This window comes from Culex pipiens, chromosome 3 (assembly GCF_016801865.2).
Source record: "Culex pipiens pallens isolate TS chromosome 3, TS_CPP_V2, whole genome shotgun sequence".
NCBI classification, from domain to species: domain Eukaryota; kingdom Metazoa; phylum Arthropoda; class Insecta; order Diptera; family Culicidae; genus Culex; species Culex pipiens.
The window spans coordinates 133399143-133425737 of record NC_068939.1 but is presented as its reverse complement, the minus strand read 5'-3'; the positions used below and the strand labels follow the sequence as shown (position 1 = coordinate 133425737).

At 41.2% G+C, this 26595-nt stretch overlaps 1 protein-coding gene across 1 annotated transcript in view; it reads left to right on the top strand.

Moving 5' to 3' along the window:
- The window catches only part of LOC120422476 (protein bunched, class 2/F/G isoform), a 207762-nt gene that overhangs the window by 139588 nt on the left and 41579 nt on the right, over positions 1-26595 (top strand). The window contains exon 5 of the mRNA XM_052709974.1: positions 20396-21160. Coding sequence (XP_052565934.1) covers positions 20396-21160 — 765 coding nt within the window. The remainder of the gene's footprint in view (positions 1-20395; positions 21161-26595) is intronic.

Here is a 26595-nt window from a genome sequence, read left to right as displayed (position 1 = left end):
ATAAAAAATCATGCAAAATAAAAAAATAAAGTTTTTTGTAATCGGCTGATGGCAGCTATCCATTGTAATTATAGTTACATAAAAATTTTCACAAAAATACGTATTTTTCCTGAATTTTGGAAATGCAATTTTTATCTCTAATAAAACCTTAAAATAATTGTTATTGCAATATGGGTATCAAATCGTCGCCATCGTGCTAACTTGTCGTACGTGCATTTTGGGCCAAATTGAGTTAAGAACGCCATTTTGTGCAGCTCACAATGCCTCACCTTTTGACCTTCACAGATCCCCAAAATTCGATTTCAATCCTGAGATATTCAACAAAAACCGAAAAAACTCCGTGCATTTTTGTCACTTTACATATGAAAGTAGTTTCAATCTTGTCGTGCTATCTTGTCACTCCATGAAAATTGATGTAAGTGCGACAAAAGGCCAAAGGGATTTCAGGCCAGGAAAGTCAGGATGCGTTTGTCGCACGTACAAGCTAGACTACCGTAAACATTTGTAATTATAACTCGGGACTCCAGCAACCAACTTCAACCAAACTTTGGGACAATGCACAGAATGGTCAGCCAAACAAAACGTGTTTGTTATTGTTTACATTGCGTGCTCTCGTTTTTGAATATTAAAAGTCAAACATTAAAACGCGTTTTTCTCGGAACGTCAAAATGGCGGGTGCGACAAGATAGCACGACGACGTCGAAATGATTGTGTTTTTGTCATACATTTCAAATGTCATAACTATTTTCAAAAAAATACTCAAAATTTCAGTTTTGTAATATGGGTATCAAATGGTGGGAATTTTTTTATACATTTTGAATGTTATAACAACCTTTTTTTTAAATACTCAAAATTTTCACAAAACTACGTACTTTCGAAAAAAAAACCTTCAAAATTTCAGTTGTGATTTTTCAAACATTTCGAATGTAATAAATTTGGAACATTGAAATTTGGAGTATTTTTTTAGAAAATACGATTTTTTTTTTTCGAAAATAAGTAGTTTTGTGATAATTTTTTAGTATTTAAAAAAATGTTATCATTACATTCGAAATGTATACAAAAATTCCGATCATTTGTGAAAAATAAATTTTTAGTGATTATTTCAAAAATACGTAGTTTTGTGAAAAATTTTAGTATTTAAAAAAAATACCTTCGAAATGTATAAAAAAAAAACCCTGATCATTTGATACCCATATTGCAATAACAATAATTTTGAGTATTTTTTCGACATGTTGTAATTATAAGTGCAATCGATAGCTGACATCATCCCGATTCCAAAACACTATAATTGTTTGTAAGATATTCCATACGATTGTAGCCAATGTCTCCCATATAGCCAACATCCCATAAGATCTGTGCTTCAGTTAAGCACTGGACCTTGCTTAACCGAGGCAGCTGAACGAATCAAAACCGGGTCAGTGCAAAACCGGGGCATGACCGGGTATTGGCGAAAATTTTATTTTTGTGGGTAAAAACAAGTTTTTGCGCTGCTAAACATTGTAATTTCATAAAAATTTAAAATATTTTCAAACAATCCCAAATAAGCTAAATATGATTATTGATGCAGAAAAGTCGTTTTAAATTGTTTTGAGTTGATTTGACTTCTATTTCCATTAAAATTATCCAGTTTTCTGAAAATATTTTTTGGCCCCCTGATTTTTCGAACCAATTTTGAAGGGGGGGGGGTCGACATAAACCTTGAAAAATATTTGCAACGGCCTAAAGTTCACCGTTTTCAAGTTATAGCCGTTTTTAGGGAAGTTTTTTTGAAAATAGTCGCAATTTTTTTTAATAAGTGCCCATGTTTGCCCACTTTTGAAAAAAATATTTTTAAAAGCTGGAAAATTCTCTGTATTTTGCTTTTAGAACTTGGTTTATACGACCCTTAGTTGCTAAGATATTGCCATGCAAAGTTTTAAAAACAGGAGAATTGATGTTTTTTAAGTCTCACCCAAACAACCCACCATTTTCTAATGTCGATATCTCAGCAACTAATGGTCCGATTTACAATGTTAAAATATGAAATATTCGTGACTTTTCAATATTTTCGAAAACAATATTTTGAACTTTTTTTTAAATCAAGACTATTCGGTAATATGAAATGTTAGATGATTCTTGAAAGAAAAGTACTCCTAAAAAGGCTTAAAATTAATTTGATTCTGAGTTACAGCTTCACAAATGATTCTAATCGATTAAAATTAAGTCCCTTTATGACTTATTAAATCGTTTTAAAATCTCCAAAGTGGACAAAGTTTACGTGTAATTTAGATTCAATTGATTAAACAATTTTTTTTTCTAAAAATTAACTGTTTTCAAGAACACGTAAAAACTCGGCATAAACATTTTAAGATATCGCTTGGAAATGACAACTTTTCAGCCAAATCTACCGTATGATTTACTACCTCCCATCCAGTCCCGTAAGACGCAATCAACCCGAGTGAGATAACATTAAAGTGCAACAATTTTACTATCCCACCACCACGTGCGCCAGGGCCTAGCGAGTGCCGTATGCCATTTTCGAAAAATCCTCTAAAATTAGCTTTTTTAGGTTAATTTACCGCGTCGCAGATGACCACTTTATAACCCTTTCTAGCGCGCGCTCGACGCAAGCCACGAAACTTCGCACCGTATCGCGAAGCGTGACACTATTATAAAGATCTCTAATTTCTCACTGCCAGCCGACGACGACGACGACGCGTCTTTGACTAAATTGCCTCCAATAAGTCGCGGGGATCTTTTCGGTTGGTGCTCGGTTTTCGTTTTTTCGGGGGGAAGGGTAATTAAATGCAACTCTATAAATTTGATATATTTGAAAATGATGACCATAAACATGATAAATAAAGAGTGGGGAAAAGGAGGGAACGCGCGCGTGAAGAAGCGCGCGGCGGCGATGCTTTCGGAAATATCAAGTCCCAGTCAAGTTCGACGATACGGAGGACGAATACGGCACACACAGCTTCATCAGCTGAGGCCTAGCGGCGGCAGCACTTGGTTTGGAAAGAGAGACGTTACTTCCCCGGGCTTGCACAGATCTGAACGGTCTGAACATGTGCGCAAACAAGGCTCAATTTCTGGGGTTCTCGGAGGTCCGACCCGACCCAAGTTGGGACCTCCTGGAAGCTGGTCGAAGAAATGGTCGCCCCAGTTGAACTCCAGGTCACCAAGGATCGCAGGATGCTCGCAAAACGGCGTTTTCTGGGGCGCGGACTTCGGTGTGTTCTTCAGCTGTGAGGCCTGCAAACAACTTCACCCCAGGTTTCGTCATCTCGTTTTCCACCGTCAGAGCCCAGGTCTCGGCGCTGCTGTGGCCGTTAGCTGGATTTACAAACAAGAAAAATGGTGCTGTTATGTAGATTGGCTCTCGGCGCTCGAGACTCTCGACGGGGCCCGGTGAAGTTCAGCAGAGTGCTTATGATGTAGAGAGAGAGAGAGAGAGAGAGCGCGCGCGAGTGAGCTTGTAACAACAGGGCAAATCGTTCTCCAGAGGACGGCGCAACGGTGGTGGAGTGGTTGATCGGTAGTGGATGAAATGAAATTAAGGGAAAATAATGCCAACCAGCCAGCAATGAGGGGCTTGTGCGTCGAACGATATTGAATTATTTCCGCACTGGGGCTTTTCCAATGAGGTACCGGAATAGTGTTGAGTTGAAATGAGAAACGGGAAAACTTGTGACCTGACTTATATTTTTTCAGAAAAAAGGCTAACTCAATTTTTTTAGTATATATTGCTTTATTTGCTTACTTCATGGTATAAACTATAGACTAACGATGAAATTATCTCAAAATTTAGTTATTTTTCTCACTAATCTCACCGACGAAAGTTGGTGGAGCAACGAGTTTTTTTTCTCAAACGAGATAGCTCAAGACTGGATAGACTACAGCTAGGCTATAGGTTATTTTTAATAAACTTGAATGAACCTCGCTAAATCACCAGGAGCTTGTTGAGGAACTGTCCCGAGTCAGGGAATTTTTTTATATTCTATCGGTGATTTTGTTTTCGTTTTGAAGTTTTTATACCAAATGTATAAGCTAAAATCTCGAAAAGTATCAAAATCGTGTTAAAAAAAGTATGTTTAAAAAAAACTCCATCATCCCAGTGCGAGAATCGAACTCACAACCTCTGGATTGGAAAACCAGCACGCCTTTTAAGGGATCTGACTTTGCCGAGTCAGGCAGGAATCGAACCTATCACCTTCCGCTTACAAGGCGACACCCGTAACGTCACGGCCACGGAAGCTCGGCAAATATTTAATATTATTATTTCATCAAAACATTTGTTTTGAGTTTACTGAACATGACTTCAATATCATACATCGTTAAAAAATGTAAATCTTTTCCTCATATTTTTTCTAATTCATCTGGAAGTGACAATTTTATTCCTGTTTATCAAAACTGATTGTGAGGATTTGTACAAATAGCATCTAGAATCTAACATCTAATCTCTGTATCGGACTAATATTCCTATCCACTTCCCCGTGATCTTACCACTGGCCATGGCCGGCGCCGTGAATGATCAGCATGGTTACATTTCATCTGTTATCCATGGAGCAATTTTTGGACGTCCTGGTCAATAACGGAGCCCCAACAAGCCAGGAGTTCAACAAAGGTAGAAATATTAGTCCAATACTTGAATTTGCAGACTCATCAGTAGAGTTAATAAATTTTCACAATTTCGCAAACAGCGTGAAATTCGTAAAATTTGAAGATTTCCGTGAAATCCTGTGATTTTTTTTAATTTTTCTCAAATCAATTCTCCAGAATACAGCAAAAGCTGTCAAAGGCAAACTGATGGGAAATTGGCCGAGCTTTCCGGTAAAAATATTCACGAGTCTGATAAATCAAGTATGTCTAAATCACCAAAAACCACAAAAAAAACATTTCTTTCAACATTTTTATTTTTAAACCCGCAGTATCTTCACAAGGATTGGACATGAGACAATGGTCAATTTGGAGACTTTTATGCAAAATTGTCTGGAGAATCGATTTTCATTATCAGTTTTGAAAATTTTGACGTTAAGACCACTTTTCAAAAAAACAGTTTTAGTAAATGGTTTTTTTTTATTTTTTTTTTTAAGAAGTAACATACCATCCTGCATTTTTCATGAGTCTTTTTGTCACATTTTAGGCTATTTTCACGAAAATTTTGAGCGACAAAAAATCGTGACATCACCTTAAATTTAACTTTTATTTTAAACTTAAAAATTAAAAAATCTCATAAAAGTGGCGTGTATTTTTCTTTCAGTGTATTTTTCTCAGAAAGCCTATCAAATTTCCTACAAGTATGTCTTTGTACAAAAATATTTAAATAACGCTCTTCTCAAATGTCATTTTTGAGTACAATTGGCTCCATATACACAAAAATGGCTTATATAGGCCTAGGACAACAAGTCTAAAAAGTTTCATTGAAATCAAAGAGGCTCTAGTACAAAAGTATTAGAATAAATCGTGATCCGTCAAAGAAAAAAAATATTCTCGGTATTTATTTTTAATAAATTTTGTCTTTTTCAACCAAAACTTGTTAAAATTGACTGAACAAGTATATTGTGATATTTTATTTGATGATTGCACAGATTTTTTTCTTCGTGATACTCTAAATAATAGTTTATCAAATAATTCTCATTAAACTTATTGAATTTAGCAACATTTTCATTCGTCGTAATAACAATTTAACTTTTATTTAATGTTAAATTTGAAAGGTATAACTTTAAAAGAAATTTAAAGATTCAAGCTCGATTTGTTCAAGATTAAATAAATAGTTCTATCTTTGAAGTCACCTTTCTAGAACACTTCGATTTTTTTTTCTGAGTCCTGTTTGATTTTCACAATATTTGATTATTTGGATGAATGGTTTCCGTGGAACTCACTTTTTTTTGTTTTCTGTTATGATTTTGAATATAATTTTAAGATTTCTTTACAGATTAAATTAGTTTTGCCTGTTAATTTTTAATTTAATTTTCTAAAAGTGACATGAAAAACATAGGAATATTTTGTTTGGAAAAATGTCGCAAAAAAGTCATTTGAATGGTTTAGGTTGGTTAGTTGATAAAATTTGGCTTAAAATGAGTAAATTTGATATTAAATTCAATTAAATGCACAAAGATAAAACAGTAGCAAATCTGCAAAAAATGTTTAGCTATATTAATCATACATTAAAGAAGGAGTTCAATAAATGACAATACATATGCCCTACATTTTGGTTACAAAATATATATCGAGTCCATCCATAAACCACGTGGAATTTTATTTCGAAATAAGTAAAAGTTTTTAGGTGTCGCGTTCAAATTAAGTTAAGATTTTTTTTTTAGTTTTATTGGAAAAAAACATACAATGAGGCATAAAAAGTAGTTTCCGTAACTTTAACATAAGATTTTAATAGCTTTTTTTTTTAATATTTTTCACGTTCGCAAAATTTCCGTGAAGTTTGGTGTTTTGAAATTGAGGTCCCAGTGAAATTTTAAATTTTTGAGCGTGAAAAATCACTAAGCTTGTTGCTTTTTTTTTACTGTTAGTAGGATAAGCTATTGTTTTTTTTTTATTCCTCCCGAGCTAAGATGCTATGTTGAGGACTTAATTAATATAAACCCGTCGCCGAGCCATCCGAGCTACGATGCTATGGAAAGGACTTTCTGGTTAACACTGATTACCTCGACGACCCGAACCGTCAGTGTGCCTTCCGATCAACGATGATATAAAAAGGACTTATTTGAATACATAATACTATTATGATAGCAAAATTTTCTTCTCGCACACTCAATTTCTGTCAGCGACCGTGCGCCACAACTTCACAAATTCTGCGAGCCATGCTTTCAATATTTCATTAAAAAAGTATTTTAAATGCATTTACACTAGACCATTTATTTGGCTATCATTTGTATTCAAAATATCTAAGTAGGTTTTACTTACATTTTTGCGGTACTGTACATTGGAGTTCCACAAAAGTTCAAAATATGCCAAGCATAATAAAGTTATTGCGATTTTTTTCTTCAGATTTTTTTATCAACTTCCTTCAAAGGTGGGCGTATTTGTCGATCTGTAATCATGAAATAACTTTGAAAAAGCATTTGATTTAAGGGTGCACATACACTAAGAAAGTTGATGTCTTATTATTCCAAAATTGTCAAACTTACGGACCCAATCCTGCAACAATCTGATTGTAAAAAAGTCGTTTTAGTCAGTTCTTTAGGGGATGAATAAAAACATTTATCGATAGGTTCCGTTTTTTTTTAATAAATAAAAATCTTATGCAAAAGCTCTGGTTGAGTGAACAGTTAACGGTACACATCAACCATAGCTTTTGCACCCAGATTTCTGTTACAGAAATTTTAGTACCTTCAATACTACGGGAACTATCGATATAGTTTTTTATTCATTCCATAAATTACTGTCATGGCAGTTATTTACAACAAAGTTTGACTATTTTTACAATCAGATTCCTGCAGGATTGGATCCGTAAGTTTGGCAATTTTGGAATAAGAAGACAACAACTTCCTGGGTTGCTGTGCACCCTTAAACTGCAAAAATTGAATTGCAAATTTCTATTTTCGATATTGATTTAATTTTGTGTCACCTAATTTTTTGACAAATGCATTGAAAATTGTTAATAGTACAAATAACATATATTTCAACACGCTGTAAGAGATAGAAATCACCTACGCGATTGCTGAATTAAAAATTTAAAAAAAGACAATATTTATTTTTTTATATTGGAAGCAATAGAATCTACATGCATCTTCTATATTGTATTTAATGTGTAGATTGAGTAGTTCTTGCATTTATAAATGTGGGTGGATTAGACTCTGCCAATTTTCAGTATATTTTTTTGTTAATTTGGAAGGTTTACTATTACCACTTTTTGGATGTAATATAAAGAAAAAGAACCACTGGAAAAGCGGTATAATTACAGAAAAAGAAAAAATATTCGTTGTAAACGGAATTCTAATTTATCGCTCTTGGTTGTATCATTAAACCATTAACATTTTATTCAAGATACCAAAAAATACTATATGTATCTAAGCCTATCTTTTAAAAAAAATCACGAATGAAATTTTTATGCATAAATTTGATTTCATAAGATGTCATAAACACAACAGGTTCACTTCAAACACATCCGATTACTATAATCTTGTCTCGCAGCTAGTAATATCATCCCGCTGGAATTAGAAACGACAAACATAACCCAAAATATACATCCATCCAACTTGCGTATTATCACTCGAGTACGCACACACGGTGAGTAAAGACTTATTTCTGTTGACCGCACCACCGTTGGTCCATTACTTCATGCCCACCCGCGCGTAGGTTATATTTGGAACCCATCACGCTGCAACTTCTGTACCTAATTCTGGATGTTGTAATCAACCGCAAGGCGCGCGTATCTTTGGCATTCGGATTATACCTCAAGTTCTGCGCACTCCGGCAGGAAGAAAGCGTCAACAATTCCTATTTCTGTAACTCTCGTCAGACGCGTTGATGTTTGTGCTCTTGTTTTGCATACTTTTCTTTTTCCGGCTGGCAGGTAGTTGGAATATCCAGGAATGGGAACGGCCGGCCGACCATGGGTTTGGGTACGTGCGAATTTATTTATAGTTTGGAGAGCAGAAATTTATCACCTCCATCTGGCCTGGACGAAGGAACGGCCTCAGACGTCATAACCACCACCTTCTAGGTTATGTGTGCTGGCGATGGCATAATGGCCGGCCGGTATTTTGGAGTGGTCAGGACCATGGGTAGGCGACCTCGAGTAAACAAACATCAATTGCTGCGTGACGTGATTCCGCTTTTTTCGGTAGCCAACGTCACACGTGGCGTCCATTGGAGGCGTCTGATGGCGTCCGTTGAGGTTTGAACGATAGTACAGCTACGACTCCGTGTAACGTGATAATCTATGTTTGCGGGATTCAATTTGAGCAGGCGCAACCCTCTCAAGAAACATTGTTTATAGTGCCAAGTCGTCGTCAGATCAAAGCCCCTCAGCGCAGCGCAGTTCAAAGACAGAGGCGCAAACTGCTCAATGTCACGTCACTCGACAGAACTCATCTATTCCACCGTTGACTGCTGTGAGACGCGCTCCACTTGCCATCAATTGGCCGCGCCAGGGCCCCCAGACTGACAGATGTGACACGCAACGATGGAAATCGATATGACACCTTCAATGGCGTCTTCATCATAAATTTTCGGGGGAGACTTGACTTGAACCACTTGGAGAGGGAAAACTTAAGCTCGGGGGGAAAGAGTTGTCATAATTTATTTTCCGTTCACGTGATTGACTTGTTTATAATGATGGTAACGAGTTTCGAAAATAGAGAATGCTTCGCGAGCGCGCGCGACGAAATTAGAGTGTACCACATGGTCTACGCGTACTTTGGACGGACGGTTTGTTTTGAAAACGCACTTCAAGGCATTGTTCGCCGGTGACAGGGAGTTTTGGAACCAAGTTCGTTTGTGTTAACAAAAAACGCGTGCCGTAACGTGATACCAGCCACAATAGGAGGCTTAGTTCAGTTTACACTAAACGATCACCATCTGCTCCAGAAATGTTTACTGCTGTTTGGAAACCGAAAGTTTTCTCCAATTTTGGGTGACTCTATTGAATGTGTCAAAAATGATCTACGATGCGTTGCGTTGTAAAATTTAGGTCAGTCAAAAAGGGGTAACCACTAACATTCGTCAACGAGATGAATTATGTTTGCATAGGATTATTTTTTCTATAACTTAAAGGTAATTTCTTCAATTTTAGCTTAAAAAAGTATTTTATTAACAAACTTAGGATGTCAACAAGCTAACATTAGTTATAATTTTTAGATGAACGCAGCAAAAGGATTATCAAAATCCTTAGTACACGTTTACAACATCTTCGTCCAACGGTAAATTGAAATCGATTTATGATTAAATCTCAAGAATTTCACACATTTGATCGCGATTTTATTTTGTAATTTGGGTGATTTTTTCAATTCATTCTATATAAAAAATAGACAATTTGTATCTTTTGTTTTTGCAACCAAGACTCCGAATTCTTTGAATTGGTTTCTTTGGACAAGCTGCATTTTTTTGTTAATTTTGAAATGCAAAAAGGATTTAAAAATTGAAATGGTCTTAATAACTATTGATTGAATAAATCGTTTTCAAGTAAATCTTCCAAATCAAATTTTGTTCACGTACATTCAAGAGCTAATTTGGCACGTTAGTCTTTTTTGCCGAAAAATTTAAATTTTATAATTCTAACCGGCTCCGTAGCTTAATGGTTGTAGCTTCTGCCTCGAAAGCAGAAGAATCAGGGATCAAATCCAGGTCGGTTCCCATGAAATTTGGAATCAGAAATTGAACTTTGAATATGATCAAAAAAAAATTTAAGAATCAGGTGGAATTCGATCTCACACCTTCGGATTGATGGTCTGGGACGCTAATCAGTCGGCCATCATGGAGTTAATGCTCTAAAACTGAATTGATCCGTGGTGACGAAATAATGTCACAAGGTATAACATATCTAACCATAGGGGGATGGCGTCACTATTTTTAGACAACGTTTTCCACTTTTTCTCCATCGAAATCGACTACTTTATCGACTTCATTTTGCTGGGCGAGATAGGATGCCGTCTATTTTTAGACGATGACTCAGCACTTTTCCACTCTTGCACTTTAAAAACCAGATGGCAGCACGATGTAACGCCACGTCCCTATTAACACCGTCTTAAAACAACCCAGGGTCATCTTATATATTCAGGAACTGGACGAGGGAGTCGTGGATTGCCTGGCCCGAGTCATCTGCATTACCGATCTATGCCTGAACAATTTCAGATGAAACCTATGGTCATGACCGAGTCATTCATACATACAAAATACTCAATTTCATATTTCAAACCCAACATTCAATATTGTTGAGCAAAAATTATCACGAAATGCTTCATACATTATTCTACTGATACGAAAACATGTTGAATATTAGAGGTGGGCAAAAAAAGCGAGCCGCTCAAAGAGCCGGTTCACTAAAAAGAGCGAACAAACAATGGCTCACAAAAAAGAACCGCGGTTCTTTTTTTAACTCGGATCTTTTGATCATCTTTTTTAACTCTTTTGAAAGAACCGTTCCAAGATGATTTTTTTTATACTTAAAAAATATAAATAAATTGAAAAAAAAATCATTACATTTTTTACAAAATGTTGTGTTAAATTTATTTTTGAGAAATGAAAATTTTATTTCAAGTATTTCAATGCTTATAAAATAAAGCCATATTTGTCCCACAAGTGACAGTTCGTCACTTTTTAGTTTGACTTTGTCAAACCAACGGGGTACAAACTAAAAAAGAGTCAAACGAAAAAGTGACCAACCACCGGGGTTTGAGTGTAATTCATTTTGCTGTTTGCGGAAGCGAAATTGCTGGCATAAATAAATTTGAAAAATCTTATATTATAACACACTGCAGTTTATTTATCAAAGTTTCATTAAACCTCGAAGGTTTGAGATGAAATTTAAAATTACTTTGATAAACTGGTAAAAAAAAACGTTGAGTTTTATTTTGAAATGTGTTGCATTGAAATAAAAAATCATCAAAATAGGAGTCTTGCATGGCATGTTTTTATATTCTATGTTAGTTGTTGGAGCTAATGTAGGACTTTAGGATCATGATCGGTTGTTTTTATTGAAAATATAATAGATATCACAAATCGTATAAGTTTGATCCAGAACTTATTATGAAGAAAATTGTATTCTGAGTGTGTTGCGGTAATGAAAACTTTCACGATGAGAAAATTTACACAGGTTTAAATATTTGGTAAATGTTTTCAATTTAGTTCGTGAAATATTGAATATTCGAGTGCTGATACGTTTGAGGTGGAATGACCCATAAGATTTTTTATCAAACAATATTAATTTGAGTGTATATTACATTTCCGGAACCAAGTTAAATGCAATTCTGATTTGTTGGTTCACGTGGATAACCTCCTCCTTAATTATGTTTGACCTGTTTCCCTTTTCCGAGCCTTGCGGGTGTTTGGACCTCCTTCCAAGTTCCCTGTCCATCTAAAGCAAATTCCTAAAAAAGGCTAAATGAGGCAGAACAATGTAGCTTCCCTTTTCATTGACGCCAGGCCTTTTTTGTTGGCAATCCCACGAGCGACGGTTGCACCTACTTCTTAAATCTACAGAAATCGTCGCGATCGAGCTATCTTGTCGCAACAGTCATTTTGACGCAAAATAACATACTGCTTCTTGCCAAATTTCCACCAAGGAAGCAAATCCAATCAAAACAACATTTTTTATGACGAGTGTCAAAATTGCATTATAAATCTCTGGATTGAATCACGACTACATGAAATCGATTTAAACAGTTTCTCAAATATGGCTATCACCTCATAAATTTTTCGATTATCATATGATGAATAATTTCAGGAAATACCGAGATGATTTTGGCGTATGTGTCTCTGTGGGGTAGTTTTATACATTAATTTTTCTTGGTCAGTAATTTCTATTGTCCTACAGCAATCTGGCCCTTCCAAGAAGTCCGACGCAATCGGAATGTTTCCATTCCGCGAACGTGCCATTTCCACGCGGAAGGAATGACATTTGCTTTTGTGGTTAATTCATTAGCGGGAATTTCCGGAATTTTGATTCAAAGCGTGCATATTTTTTTATGGAGGCCTGAATATTGAAGTGCTAATTGCACTCAAGTCCAATTTGCCGTGTTCCTAGGAACTCGTTAAGGTCTGTCGATTCCAGCTACCATGCACTGGATTCTACATAAAGTTGACACTTTTTCGCTTGAATTCAAGGGAGGCTCGACACCTCCAAAACACTAATCGATCCACATTAACCGCGCGCTCCAATTTGGAAAAAAAAACCTCGCCAAACTTCCCATGAAAATCCAAAAACACTCCAAGGGGTCGCAAAACCATTTTCCCAAAAAACCGCGGCCGGCGACCAAGCAAACAAAATTGCCGCGGCCGCCGCGACGCGTGCCAAACGTCATTATAGGCCTGCTACAACGGCCGGGGAGAGACGTAGGCGACGCGCGCGCCAAAGGGGCGCGGTTCCTTCGCCAACCACCGTCCGACGACCTGCTCGAGAGAAGAGCATTGAGAGCGAGGAATCAAGCAGTGGTTGAACGTGACGCGCGTAGGAGGCTGAAAAGAAGAGTAAAGAGAGAGTTTTTTTTGTTCTTTGTGGGAGAGGAGAGTTTTGACGAGAGCGGGAGCGGATTTTTTTTCGTTGGTGTTGGTGCTGCGAGGTGGTGGGGATACGCGAGTTCATTCATCGCGAGCGCAGCCCCATTGGTAGCCTCCCATTTGCGCGCGTGGAGAAGAGGAGAAATGCTCGCCATTGATTGGTGCTCGTGGCGCGCGAAGGGGTGTGCGTGCGGGTGACAATGAACGTGCTCTCGTGTTTGTATTGCGGCGGCGGCTGGTGAAGAGAGTGAGAGAGCGGCTGGTTGGGGAGCGCGCTCCAACTCCATTAATGGCCGGAGAGCCGCGCGGACTCTAGATTCATTTCATTCATAAAACTGAACGGGCCGTCGCGGCGCGGCTTCAGTAGTATTTGGTGTGTCCTGGCGTGAACAGCTCACGACGACCGTTCGAGACATACGTTTGAGAGGCATCCCTACCTCCTCCCTGCTTTCCCAGGGTGTTACAACGGTGGACGCTCCCCCAAGCAGATCCAAAGAGAAGACAGCTTGAGGAAAATTCCCAGTGGAAGCACAGCGGAAAATTCCAGCAATTAGTGCTTTTCCGAAAAGCTCAATTAAGAAAAAACGAAGAAAATCTCGGAAGTAATAGTGAAGGTAACAATTTGTGAAAACCGTGAACCAAAAGATACGAAGAAGTGAAGTGACGGGAAAAAAAAGTGGGCGGTGTTACTCAACACTGAAAACGAGAAGAAGAGTGTGTGTGTGTGCAAAAGAAAGCGAATATGCGAGCAAAGCAAAGTGCAAAAAAGTCGTAAAACAAATTGACAAAAGAAGCTTGACACCCCCCGAAGGGTGTCGTACACGGTGGGCGTCCAAGACATCTGAGTGAGACCGAATCAACGGTACAAACAGTGTGAAGTGATCAGCATAAACCCCTCAGCCAATCGGTAATGAATCAGTGAAGCACCGCACCGAAGAATCCACTGTGTTAGCCAACCCAGGCAGTCCGGACCCGTTGCCGGAAGCGAACCCCGAACTTCTCCACACGGCCAAGTCTCCAGGTAACCGCGCCGGAACACCTCTTGATTTTGTCCCAACTCAACGAAAGCAAGCAAATTATCGATCCACGGCGCGTCCACCCACGGCCACCCGGCCAGGCCCTCCAACCCGTGGGAGTCAAGTCCATGGCAACGTCGTCGGCGAACCATGCGCGCAAAATTTTTATGAATGAAATCCAACTTGTGAATGAAGCGCACACCCGACGGAACCCGACGGAGTCGGCTCCTCACCACTCGTCGTCGTTTCCAAGGTCACTGTTCTGCGCAATCTGTGCCTGCTGTCGCTATCGGAACTTGGGCCGAGCACGCGCGATAAGCGTCGTACTATCGATTTTTCCTGCGTTGGGATCCGCGAGGATTTCATTCATGAAAATTTTCTCCTCTGACGTCATCGAGGAGTTGGCCGCCGGCGGTCGTGATTATCTAACATCCCATGGCCAGGGTTATATTCCCGGCCGCGGCGCACATGTGTGGTGTACTGTACCGAAACGTGTGCAACATGTATAATTTGGAGCACGCAATGCTAAATTTATCGGAGTGACGGGGTTTTCTCGAGGAAAATAAACACTTGTCGAGATTGGCGTTGTGTTTTTAGTTGGGACGTCACGGATTGGGAAAAAGAAAGGGTTGGCACGAAGTTCCCTAGGGAAGATTCGGGTAGACGGATAGACTATAGCTTGGTTTGGGACGGAAATAAAGGGAAAGTGGAACCTTACGTTAGCAGCATCTATGTTTACTACCTTACGTATTTTATTAGTTGGACTGTTAGAATGCCTAATACGTGAATAACCTTCGACATTTTGAAAAGCGTTGTGAAAAATGGCGGCCACTCGTTATCATCTATAGAACGTGACAGTGTGTCATGGAATTTGCAAACCCATTTTGGATTGCATAACACTTTCAAGGCCAGGGTTTGCATCAATAAGCAGAAGCAGAATTCGTTCTTTAAACACAAGTTGAATAGCATGAACAGCAAAAATCAGTTCTCTTCTTTATTGTCTTGATGTATTTCAAAAATATTTAAATAACAAAATCCTCGATGTGAATCGGGAAGGCAACGCCACACCACCACAACCACCACGACTAGAATTTTCAAGAGCAAGTTTATGGAAAATATATTCGGTTACTAACGAAGGTTCTGCGTGTTGAAGACGATAGATAGGACGATAGAAAGCATTCTGTCCAATTCAGCAATTAATTTAAGTTGAACAGAAGTTATCAGAGATCAGAACAGAAATTCATATTTTACTCACAAATTTTAGTCATTGTTTACATAATTTTGATTGAAATACTTTTGAAAATTTGTTAGAAATGACAAATAGCTAACATAATGAAAATAATCAATATTTTTTTGCCTGTATTTTTTCCAATCATTTAATAATTTTTCAAAAGCTAAACCTAATTTAAAGCACATTGGCATTGTAAACAATGCCTACATTTTATATATGCTTTGTTTTTTTTTTTTTTTTTGCTTTGATTTCTCCAAAATAAAACGACCAAATAGGCCGTTGCTAACAAACTTCCAAACAAAAGGATTATAATTTTTCGAACTTTGTCAAAGTTTTCTTATGACATTTTTTTAAATGTTAAAAGGCTGGCAAAAAAACATTCTTCAATACATAAATATTGTGTTGTTTGTTGTTGTTTTGCAAGTGTATAATTCCTTTCGAAAAAAGTTCAGATAAAAAAAAAACAAAAACTTAACAATTATTGGATTTTGAATCTTAAGAAAATTTACTATCTTTGACAGACGCATTACTTTAAGGTCGTGGATGGTGTCTTTCACTTTTGGGGGCAATTATTGTCAATGATGGTTTTGAATTTAAGTTCCAGAAATAGTAAATTGAAATGAAAAATTCACCACGATATTTAAAATGCTTCTACAAACAAAAAAAAGGAAACCATTTTTTGATTGATACATTCTCAATCAAGATTTGAAGGTTTTTTTTCTGGAACAAACATAGCCATTGTGCCAAGCATTTTTTGATACTTTTTGTTTAATTTTTAATTTTGCCTTCCTCACTGAGGTAAGGCTATAATCCTGCTCTAAAAATGAACTTTCTATTAAAAGCTCCTAGACCCACCTTAATGTATACATATCTACTCAGAATCGAAAACTGAACAAATGTCTGTGTGTGTGTATGTGTGTGTGTATGTGTGTGTGTATGTGTGTGTGTATGTATGTATGTGACCAAAATTCTCACTGAGTTTTCTCAGCACTGGCTGAACCGATTTTGATCGAACTAGTTGCATTCGACTTGGTTTAGGGTCCCATACATCGCTATTGAATTGTTTGAAGTTTCGATAAGTAGTTCAAAAGTTATGCATAAAAATGTGTTTTCACAAATACCCGGATCTCAATTATATGCATGTAGACGCTGTCGGACTCCATATCCGCCATGTTGATAGGTTATTGAACTGCTTTCAATGAGTCCCAGTCATTGAAGATATGGCAACTGTAGAGTTATGACCACTTAATTGATACATTTCTGTATTTTTGATGGGATCCATAATGTATGTAAATATGTGGATCCAACATCGACCCTCGTTGGTTAGGTAATTGAAAGCCTTTCTAAAGAGTACAAGAATTGAAGATTGGCAAACTGTCTCGAGAGTTAAGTACTTAAGATGATATTTATGTACTTTTTGAAGCGGATTCTACTTAAATGTATGTAAATATTATGTCGGATCCTACATCAATCGTGCTTAGGTATTGAAAGGCCTTTCCACAGCAGGTCCAGACATTGAAGTTTGGCAAACGTCTGAGTTATGACCATTAAGAGGTTAATGACCATTTTTGATCAGGATCTCACTTAATGTATGTCAAATATGGTTGGATCCATTAAGCAACCTCGTGGTAGGTAATTGAGAAAGGCCTTTTCCAATGGTACAAAAATGAAGCTTGGCACCCTATCTCGCGTTATGACATAGTGTATTTATGTTATTTTTTGACGCGGATCACAATAAATGTATGTAACTTGTCGGATCATATGCAACAATCGTGGGTAACAGGTATGACAGGCCAACTCAATGAGAACAACAATTGAGAATGTGTTTTGAGGTTTAGATCGGTTTGAAGATTATTTTCTTTTTACGGGTGACAAGAACTGCGGTCATTCTGCGAAGTCGTGGATAAATTCCCTGGCTAATTTTGGAATCCTGCAGCTCTTCCTGGTCCAGCGAAAAAAGTTCGCTAATTCTAGCGATGCTTATCCAACAAACAGAGCAGATTTTCACTAAATCAGCAGGTTTTCAAATGGAATCAAACAATAAAGACAGCTTCTGGATGGATACAAGCTTTGGCCAGAGTCGAGGGACATAAACTTCAAAAAATATTTGCAACGGCCTAATATTTATTGAAAAAATACGATCTCGCCTAGAATCTTCAATTCAAACTTTTTTCATTCCTGCAAAAAAAAAAAACAATTTTTAATGATCGATAACAATACTACCTACTTTTGGCGAACAGTAAATTGGTTCCACTTTGACAGTTCAAAATTGAGGCCGTTTTGCGAACGACTATTCAGCACCCAGCTTTCTACCTTTTATTTCCCTTAATGTTTAAAGACGAAATGATAACTTTATAAATATTTTGTAAGGGGCAAATAAAATTATAAGACGGTCTTATTTGATAAGAAAATTCTTAACCTAGATTTAAAATTTAATCCAATTGTTTTCCAAAAAAAAAAAGTTATTATAATTTTTAAATTTGATTTCTTTTGAATAAGGCCATTGCAAATTATTTCAGTTTTTTAAAACAACTTATTGAAGGTTTTTCAGATGCAAATTTCAAAATACAAGAGTAATTTAAAGCATTTTCCAAAACAAAAATGCAGAACATTTTCTGTCACTTTCCCCAAGTAGCGATCACTCATTCCCAACTAGCGCTTTCCAGCGGCGTCGCTGCATTCCGCTATAAATAACGACCTGGTCGCCTTGGTCCACTCGCGGCCATAACAAGTGTTTTTTTTTCCACCCGCAGAAAAACACGACTCAGATATTTTCACATTCCCAGCGTTTTCCCGAGTCCCCGTATGGCGCAGAGGGTTTTCCTCCAAAATAAACAAGATATTTGTGAGTTCGTGTGTGCGTGTGACACACCGGGAAAAGCGCTCTTAATGTGTTTATTTTTACAAGCATGATTCAGTTGGGGGATCGCGATCGCCCTCAACCCGCCAAGAACCGGAATGTATGTTATTCTAATCAGCTCTCGAGGCGGATTAGCGCGCGCAACAAGTGGTTGGTTCTTTCCACCAAACGCGCAATATAAAATTTAATTAATGGGACTCTCGGACCGATAGGATGATCTCTTTAGCATCTGCGCGCCCGTTGACTTGCAAGTCCTGGGATCCAGGGGGGACTAATTACCCAATCGGGTCGTCCAGCCTCAAGTGGATAATTTGATGGCTACCGTCACCTTAAATGGAGCGTGACAAGAGTCCGGCCATCCCTTCTTGGGGAGCAGCAGGATCCGGGCGTGGGCGTTTCGCGTTTATATAACACAGCTTGAAGAAGTTCGCGGAGATCTTACGAAATTGAATAATTCCGACGTCGCCCTAAAGATGGTGGCGACATCTCGGCGGGTGACTCCTCAATCACTTTTGACAGCTCCTTTTTTTTGAATGAGTTCTTTTGTTCTGGTGAACTCTGCAGACCAAGATATGGTAAATTTTGGAGAAGCTCCCAAGTGTGTCTCCAAAAACGAGTGCTAATGAAGGTGTTAATGATAATTAACAATAGTCGGAGGATGCTTCGCGGGCGCTAACCGCAGCCGGTTTGGTCAGTTCCCATAGGGTGTAGTACCGCCGCCGATATTTGGGCAGCGCGACGGAGAAGCGTCTGTTTGCCCGGCTGATTAGTCCCATTACCGAGAGCCGGCTCCAATTAGCGCGTCCGTCATTGCGCTGCGCGAGCGCTTTCTCCACAGAATGTCACAACAAACGCATAATTGACCCCTTGACGAATCCGAGGAATCCGACATTCCCGGAGATCTCCATCACTGCGTATAGAGTACCTGCCTGCGGCTGACAGCGCGTCGTCCAGCTGTCAATTACGGCCCTAAATCTTATCTTAATCTGATGCTAACATACTCTCATAAGGTATAACCTCGCGCGCGTAGATTAAGGTTCCCGAGAACTCCGAATTCTTCTCGCGACAGCTAACACGCGATGATTTCATTTGGCCTGACCACGGTCTTCTCAACGGCCGGACCGGATCGGAATGACATACCGAGATCGCGCGAGAATTACTGTAGCAAGGGACACAAGCCGTCGTCGCGCGCACCTACCCCGCGGGTAGAATCTATAAATTTAATACGTTTATTTTGACACTTTTATTCCGAGAGATCGCGGGGAAGAGCCGAAGGGGGACCGGGACCCGGGTGTGAACGCGCTTTCTTCGCTTCCCTTATTCCGATATTTTATTTTTATTATATAAACATTTTCTTTATCTTCTATAAATTTTATTGTTGATCACTTTCCTGTCCCCTTTCCCCTCGGGCATCTCCGAGTCCGAAATGATTGTATGCTCCCTTGTGAGATCCAATACGACGCGGTGACAGATATATGTGGCCCCGCCGGTCCCCGGCGAGTCGCATAGTGGATTAGATCGGAATCTGGTTAATCGATCGCGACCGCGTCACAACGACGCTGATAATGACTTGCCCCCTAAAATGGGTCTGAGAATTGCTAGTGTATGAATCCATTTAGGGTTTCCCCCTAGATGACATGCTCTCGCTACGCAATTGGCATATTTATTATCGTTTTTGACCAGCGTTTGACAGAGGCTTACCTTCTGCATTGTTTACGTTGATGCTTTAAGCAGATTCAATGTTGATACTGCTGAAGGTAAGCAACTGTCAAGTGATTTTGATTTTTCACCGTACAGAAAACTATCAAACTCACCAAGATCCATCAACGCGAGGTAGTGCAGCGAAACTCCCCGAAAATTACAGCTTTGTCGGCAGAGCACGCTCGCAACGCGTCTCGCTCGAGCACGCCAAATGTTTACATACCCAGTGACACAGTGAGACCGTATCGCGCCGCTCAGCGGCGCGGGAATTGCTCTAAATTAGAGCCATGTCAAGTGTCAATTGTTTAATAACATTTAATTAATTAATTTTACGACTAGTTTGTTTTGCCTCGGCCACTTTTGGTCTTCGCAACTCGACGCGAGTCTAGTTAGGTTCTAATGCGTTTCTCTGTTTCTTTCCTCCAACAGGTGGCGTTGCCCCTGGACCACCAGCAGCTGCCATGATCATGGAAGGGCTAGAAACCTTGGTTGCACCACCGCATCACACATTCCTGCTGACGGAATCGGCGGCTGCGGCACACTTTAACGTGCTCAGTTTCGATACCTGCGGCCTGTTCAAGACCGCGGCCACCACGACCTCGCTGGGCCTCAACAACAACAACTCGGCGACGCCCAACAACAACCATCACCATCTGTACCATCCGTACCATCACCAGACTCATACTGCGACCCAGCATCACCAGCATCAGCACCAGCACCAGCACCATCATCAGCAGACGGCTCAGACGTCTAGCGCCAACAGTATCAGCACCGCGTCATCCTCCTCGACGACCCAGACGACCTCGACGTCGGCGTCCTCCACCTCCGTGTCCACCCTCAGCAACTCCCACCATCCCCACCTGAGTCTCCCGACGGCTACGGCCACCGGGCACCACTCGTCCGACTCGAACCTGCACCAGTCGTCCGAGGATCCCAACTCCCAGTCCCAGGGTGACGCCCAGCCCGGCGATCTCAACACCCCCGTCACGACCTCCGGTGACATCCCGTCCTTCTTCGGGCCGTCCACCGTCGTCGAACCGCCACCGATCACAGGTAAGACCCGAACCATGACCGTGCCACCTATCAACCAATCGCTCGAACTTAATGACCTTGGCCGTTTTGACAGCTCGGCCTCAGAACTGTCAAAAAATCAATCGAACACCGTTATTATGAATCACCCCACCTTCTACACCTAATGACCTTGCCCATTTTGACAGCTACTTTACCATTGAGACCCCTAAGCCCATCCGCAACCTTCCGGAAGGTCCAGAACTTATCAAAACATTAGCTACCGAGTGCGTGCCTGCCTACCCCAAAGACTACCCGCCGATAGAGGCGCTAATCCGACAATCACGCTTCCTCGCGCGCCGGTCGTGACTGATCATCTTGGGGAGCGTGAGCGGGCTCGCACTCGCGGGAGCATTCCCGAGATAACGCCGCGCTTTAAAAGCCTATAAATAATAACTACTGCTGCAGAAGCCACGCGCGCAGGTCGCCCAAACGGCCGCGGGTCATAGCAATGGTGGAAATAAATCAGCGTTTGGTGCGGGCGTGGGGGGGTGATGAAGTTTTGGGACGGCTTACGACGGGGAAGTTGTCCCTTGAAAATGCAGCTGGCGCCGACGATTCAGCGACATTGTTGCATAAGTAGGACAAGAACATAGATTAGTTTTCATGAAGCTCCGGAAAATTTACGAAACGCTTGTAAAAGAACGAAAAATTTACGATGAATGTCCCCTCGGCGCATCGTTCTGTCAAAACCTTATCTTGACCAAAAAGACAGAAATATGTTTGTAAACATTGATCAAACTTCAAAAGTCAAAGAAGCGACCCCGAGGGGTAGCTCAAAGTCCACAACTCAACTCATCTCCACTTTAATCTATGGAACTAGCCTACTTGCTAGCGCAAACCGCTAGAATCTTGTACCAGAAGCTTGCGTGCCAATAAATTTGCCAAATAAGTTGACTTGCCGCCGCCGCCGCTACCACCGAACACGGCCATTATATTATTAAATGAGCGAAAACATTGCAGCGGCGCAAGATGGTGGAATAAATTTCCCGTCCGCCCTCGCCCTCTTCAAATTAACTGGAAAAGTGCGAGATTCCAGGGCAGCCGCAAAGCGGCAGCGGCAACTCGCTTTAATGGCCATCAAATCCTAGGCGAAACTGAGAGTCGTCCGCAGCTGATTCGGCACGCTAGGGCTGGCAGCACTGCTGTCACAATGTTTGAGCGAATGCCAAGTGTTGCGAATTTCGAAGTGGAACGGGAAAATTGTGTAGTTGCGCGAAAATGATGCGGTTTTTGAACTCGCGTTATGCATCACGGTTCTCGGGGGTGGACTCTTGGGGTTGAAGGCAAGATTGTTGCCCCGGTGATGGACGCGAAGCGATTTGGCAAAATGTCACGTAGAGACAAATCAGGGTGGGAATTGATGTTTTGGTCCTTGATGAATAACCCCTCGTTACAGCAGTGATAACACTGCGTTTGACAGGTGGTTACCTTGAGCATTATTGTCCTTGAATGCGTTTATCGCATCTGTTTTTTGACAGTTCAGCGTTGCCAGATTGTTTAAACTATTTCTGCTAGAAACTTCAAACTGACGACAACCGATGCACTTGTTGCTGCACCCGCACGATAATTAAATACAAATCTCGCCAAAAGTGCTGAAATTAAGTGCACAAAACCCCCCCTTGCCAATAACGGGACCACTTAAGTTGGTTCTAAATTACTCGTGTCATATTTATGACTTTATTACGGCGAAGACCGCGCCAGCCGCAGGGAACGAGGCCATCAACGCGCCAAAGGACAACTCGTCCAAAGCCCTTTCCATCTCCGGGCAGAGATTCTGGCCGAGGAGCATAATAATTTATATTTATTTTTATCTTTTATGTGGCAAACGTTAGCACAGCGTTCGCTGGCGCCGTCAAGCCGGGCGCGCAAAAAGCAAATCCTTCCAGGCCGTGCCCCTTCGAAACCCGTGAACTCATCGCCCGATGATGTCCTCACAGTTGCTCTCAGGTGTGGCCCCGAGGGTCAGGCGCGCGCTGTCAGTGTGACACACTGTCAAAACCTGACTCATCGGCCATCGATCAGTGTGCGCGCCAGCAGTAGTCGGAGTCCTGATCGGCAGGTCACAACGATCGAATAGAAGGGGTGACAACTGGAATCACTGTGGAGATAGCCTGGCGACTTCGAAAACAGTCTGTTTGGCAACCTGTCGTCTACACATTTTGCTTTGTTTACAATTTGTTTATTTTTTGAAGCGTTTTCTGTTGCGTTTGCAAACGTCAAAAATCTCATATAAACGTCAAAAAGTGTCTTTTTATCAACATTTAATGACAGTTAAGAAATGTGAGTTTGAAGCTGCAAAAACAATGACCTAAGGACTGTAGAAATGGCAAGCGTTAGTATTAGCGTTAGCACCGATTGTATACAATTTTCGCCGTGTTGCCAAATCGTCTTGTTGCGTTCACCAGTCTATTTCTTCAACTACAACGCGCATTTAAAGTGGAACCCCCTTGCGGAACCTTGGATAGCTCGGTTGTCAGCAGTCAGATGCATCTCACGAGGATCACGTCGAGACTGCGGCGGAAGAGGTGCGTTCTGCGCCCGACAGTTCGTGATGATCTTCCTCATAGAGATCAACACACACACAAAGTCACACACAATAAGTGATTCTGTCTTCCTGCCTCCGACCTCCAGCGGCGGCGACGACGACGAGCCCTCGGGGAAAACCTGTTTGTGCTCCTCCGTGTTCCACACCCTACAAAGAGCCATCAACGGCTGCGTCCGACTCTCGCCACTCTCCTCCCCAACCCGCAGCCCTGACAGCAGAACAAGAAAAAGGGAACAAAATATTAAAAATACACCACCCCGGCGATCAAGACAACGCGGCCCGGGCGAAGAAGAACCTCTTAAGAGCTACAAAAGAACTCGGAGCTCAGCTCGCCCCAGAGATAAAAACAGTCAAGAAGACAGTTGGCTGCTGTCGCACCTCTTCCACAACAACGCGCGGAATGATCCGCGGCATACCTTCCCGACCTCCTCCAAGCCCCCCCTCCTCCCCACCATGCTCCAAATACACACTTACGCCGTCCGAATCTTACCTCGTTCATCAGCATAATTTATGAATTAATTCTCTAGACACACTCCAGTTCCGAAGTTCCCGTCGGGGTCCCCCATCCCGGCCCGGTTGGCACATAATTCTCTGTCACACTTGGGGCGCGTGGAGAAGTCGCTGCCGCTGCTCGGCGTTGGGATATCTATTAATAGAGAGTTCGTTTCATAACCATAACTCATCTCGCAGCGGTGGAACCACCACACCTTGGCGATCGACGAGCTGGTTCTTTTCGGGACTTCTAGGGGGGGAAGAAGCTAAAAAATGTCACAATCCGCGGACATTCCGGGGCAGTTCTGGATTGGAGCGGATGAAATCATCGGTTGTTTCAGGGTCTAACCAGGAGATCTGCGCGATCAACCGAATCGTTGACGAAGTTTGTGTCTAAGGTACAAGTTGGTAGAGCTTCGGCTACCTTCAGTGTGTCATACTGAATACGATTCAAGAGGTCTACAACATTTACAACTCTACAAATTGCAATAATGTTTAGTTTATGATGATCTGGAGGGTCAACCACGACCATAACGACGTCAGTATCTCACATATGAGGTCGGTAGATCTTCACCGAACTCAATGGAGTCACACTGCATATTTTCGAGTGATCCTGTAGCCAACTGAACGCTTCTAGTCCAACTGAATCTCAGATCTTGAAGATCCGGAGGATCAACCAGAACCCAAACGCCCTTTTTGTCAGTTAATAGATGTCGGTAGAGCTTCACAGACCTATATGGAACCACGCTGGATATTGCAAAGTTAACCCTAAACCGGCTGAACGCTTCAAATCTCAGTACAGCTCATATCCTGAAGATCTGGATGATCAACCGAGTCGTATATGACGTTTCTACGCAAAGCATGATACGGTAGAGCTTCACAGGACTTCACGGAACCACGCTGGACAATAGAAATGATCCTGTTACATCCTGAACACTCCAAATCTCAGTATAGCTCAGATCAAGAAGATGATCTAGGGTAGAGTAGCACAAGACTTCACTGAATAGCACTGAAAAATTTGGAGTTGCTATGAGCTTTTCAATTTGCTCTCTTATGATCTGGACAATCAATAGCTGTGTTAAAGACTTATCGGTCTGCAACAAGAACTTTATTGGAATCTACCGCAATACACTAGGCATTTGGATACCCAAGAAATCACACTGGATCCGTGAATCCCGCTTCTTGAGTTCTTCCAGATCTCTGCCCGAAAATCTCCAAAACCCTGCGAAACTTCACAACAAACGCCCCTTTTCGCCGCCGACCTCCTCCGAAAAATCCCAAAAAATCAAGACCCACCGTGACGGACAGATTTTTAAATTAGTCTTCACCCGACATAATTATGACACTAATTCCTAACTCCCCGGCCGACTCTCGCGCACGCGACTTCGCTGTCCATCAAAAACCTTAAGCTCTAAATTCTTGCGGGGCCTAGCCCGCGCGACCGCGTTGATGACCATTTCCGGCCCGGCCCGTTACCACGCGCGCCGTCCTCCCGGGGTTTCGTTTTAAATCGACATCATCATCAAAACATTGACTTTTGCGAGGGGAGGCTATGTTGATGCCTCTCCGCCCGCTCTCGCTCCCTGTGCGATATCTCCCCGCGGAGAAGCTCCTCGCGGCCTCACGGCCAGGTTGTGGCCGAGGAGGAGAGAAATATCGAAAACATAAATTACACTATCAGCATAAATTAAAAGCCACGGCGAAAGCCCAGGCGAATCTGTGTCGAAGACTGGCGGGGATCGCGAGCGCGTTGAAGATTTCAATATCCGCGCGCGCATAAAAATATGAACTTGGACGATGCGACGGCCAGGTTGAGTGAGTCAGGCCGAAGTCAGGCCGCAGAGACGACTCGTCGGAAGATTTATCTCCCGCGTTCGGGTGGAGTCTCTGCAGGGTAGAGACAATCCCCCAAGCTCCACCACCCGTCGTAGTCATCACCAACATCATTTGGAAGTGCCTGCGTCCGATCTCCGCGCAGCGAACGAAACTAATTAGAACCCTCGGGTTTTTTTAATTACCGATCTGACTGATTTATTTTAATACGGTAGCAATTTGAGGTTTTGCTTTTCTTTTCGGGGCGATCATCAACGCGTGATGACCACAACCAAGTCTGGCAACACTGGTAGCGGAGCTGTTTTGTTTGGACGCGGGGGGAATCTCTCGTGACGCGTCTTGAGGCGTAATCTATGGTCCAGCTGTTTTTATGTGATGATAAAACCGGACCGAGCATCTCTACAAGTTAGTTTGTAGGCCGGTTATGTGATGGTCGCTTGGCGCAATTGTATTTTGCAAGTAGTTACATAACCAAACTTTTCGGTACCCGCAGCAAACGTCAAATCAGTACACATTGCTGCCGGATCTTTTTCCGGATCTATTCCGGAAAAGATCCGGCAGCAATTTTGTATGATTTGACGTTTGCAGAGGGAGTCAAAACATGAAAACATCTTTTTACGCCGATTCCATTTTTTTAGGTTAGGATTTTGACAGCTCGCGTGCACTATTTACATTTTTTTCCACGTGT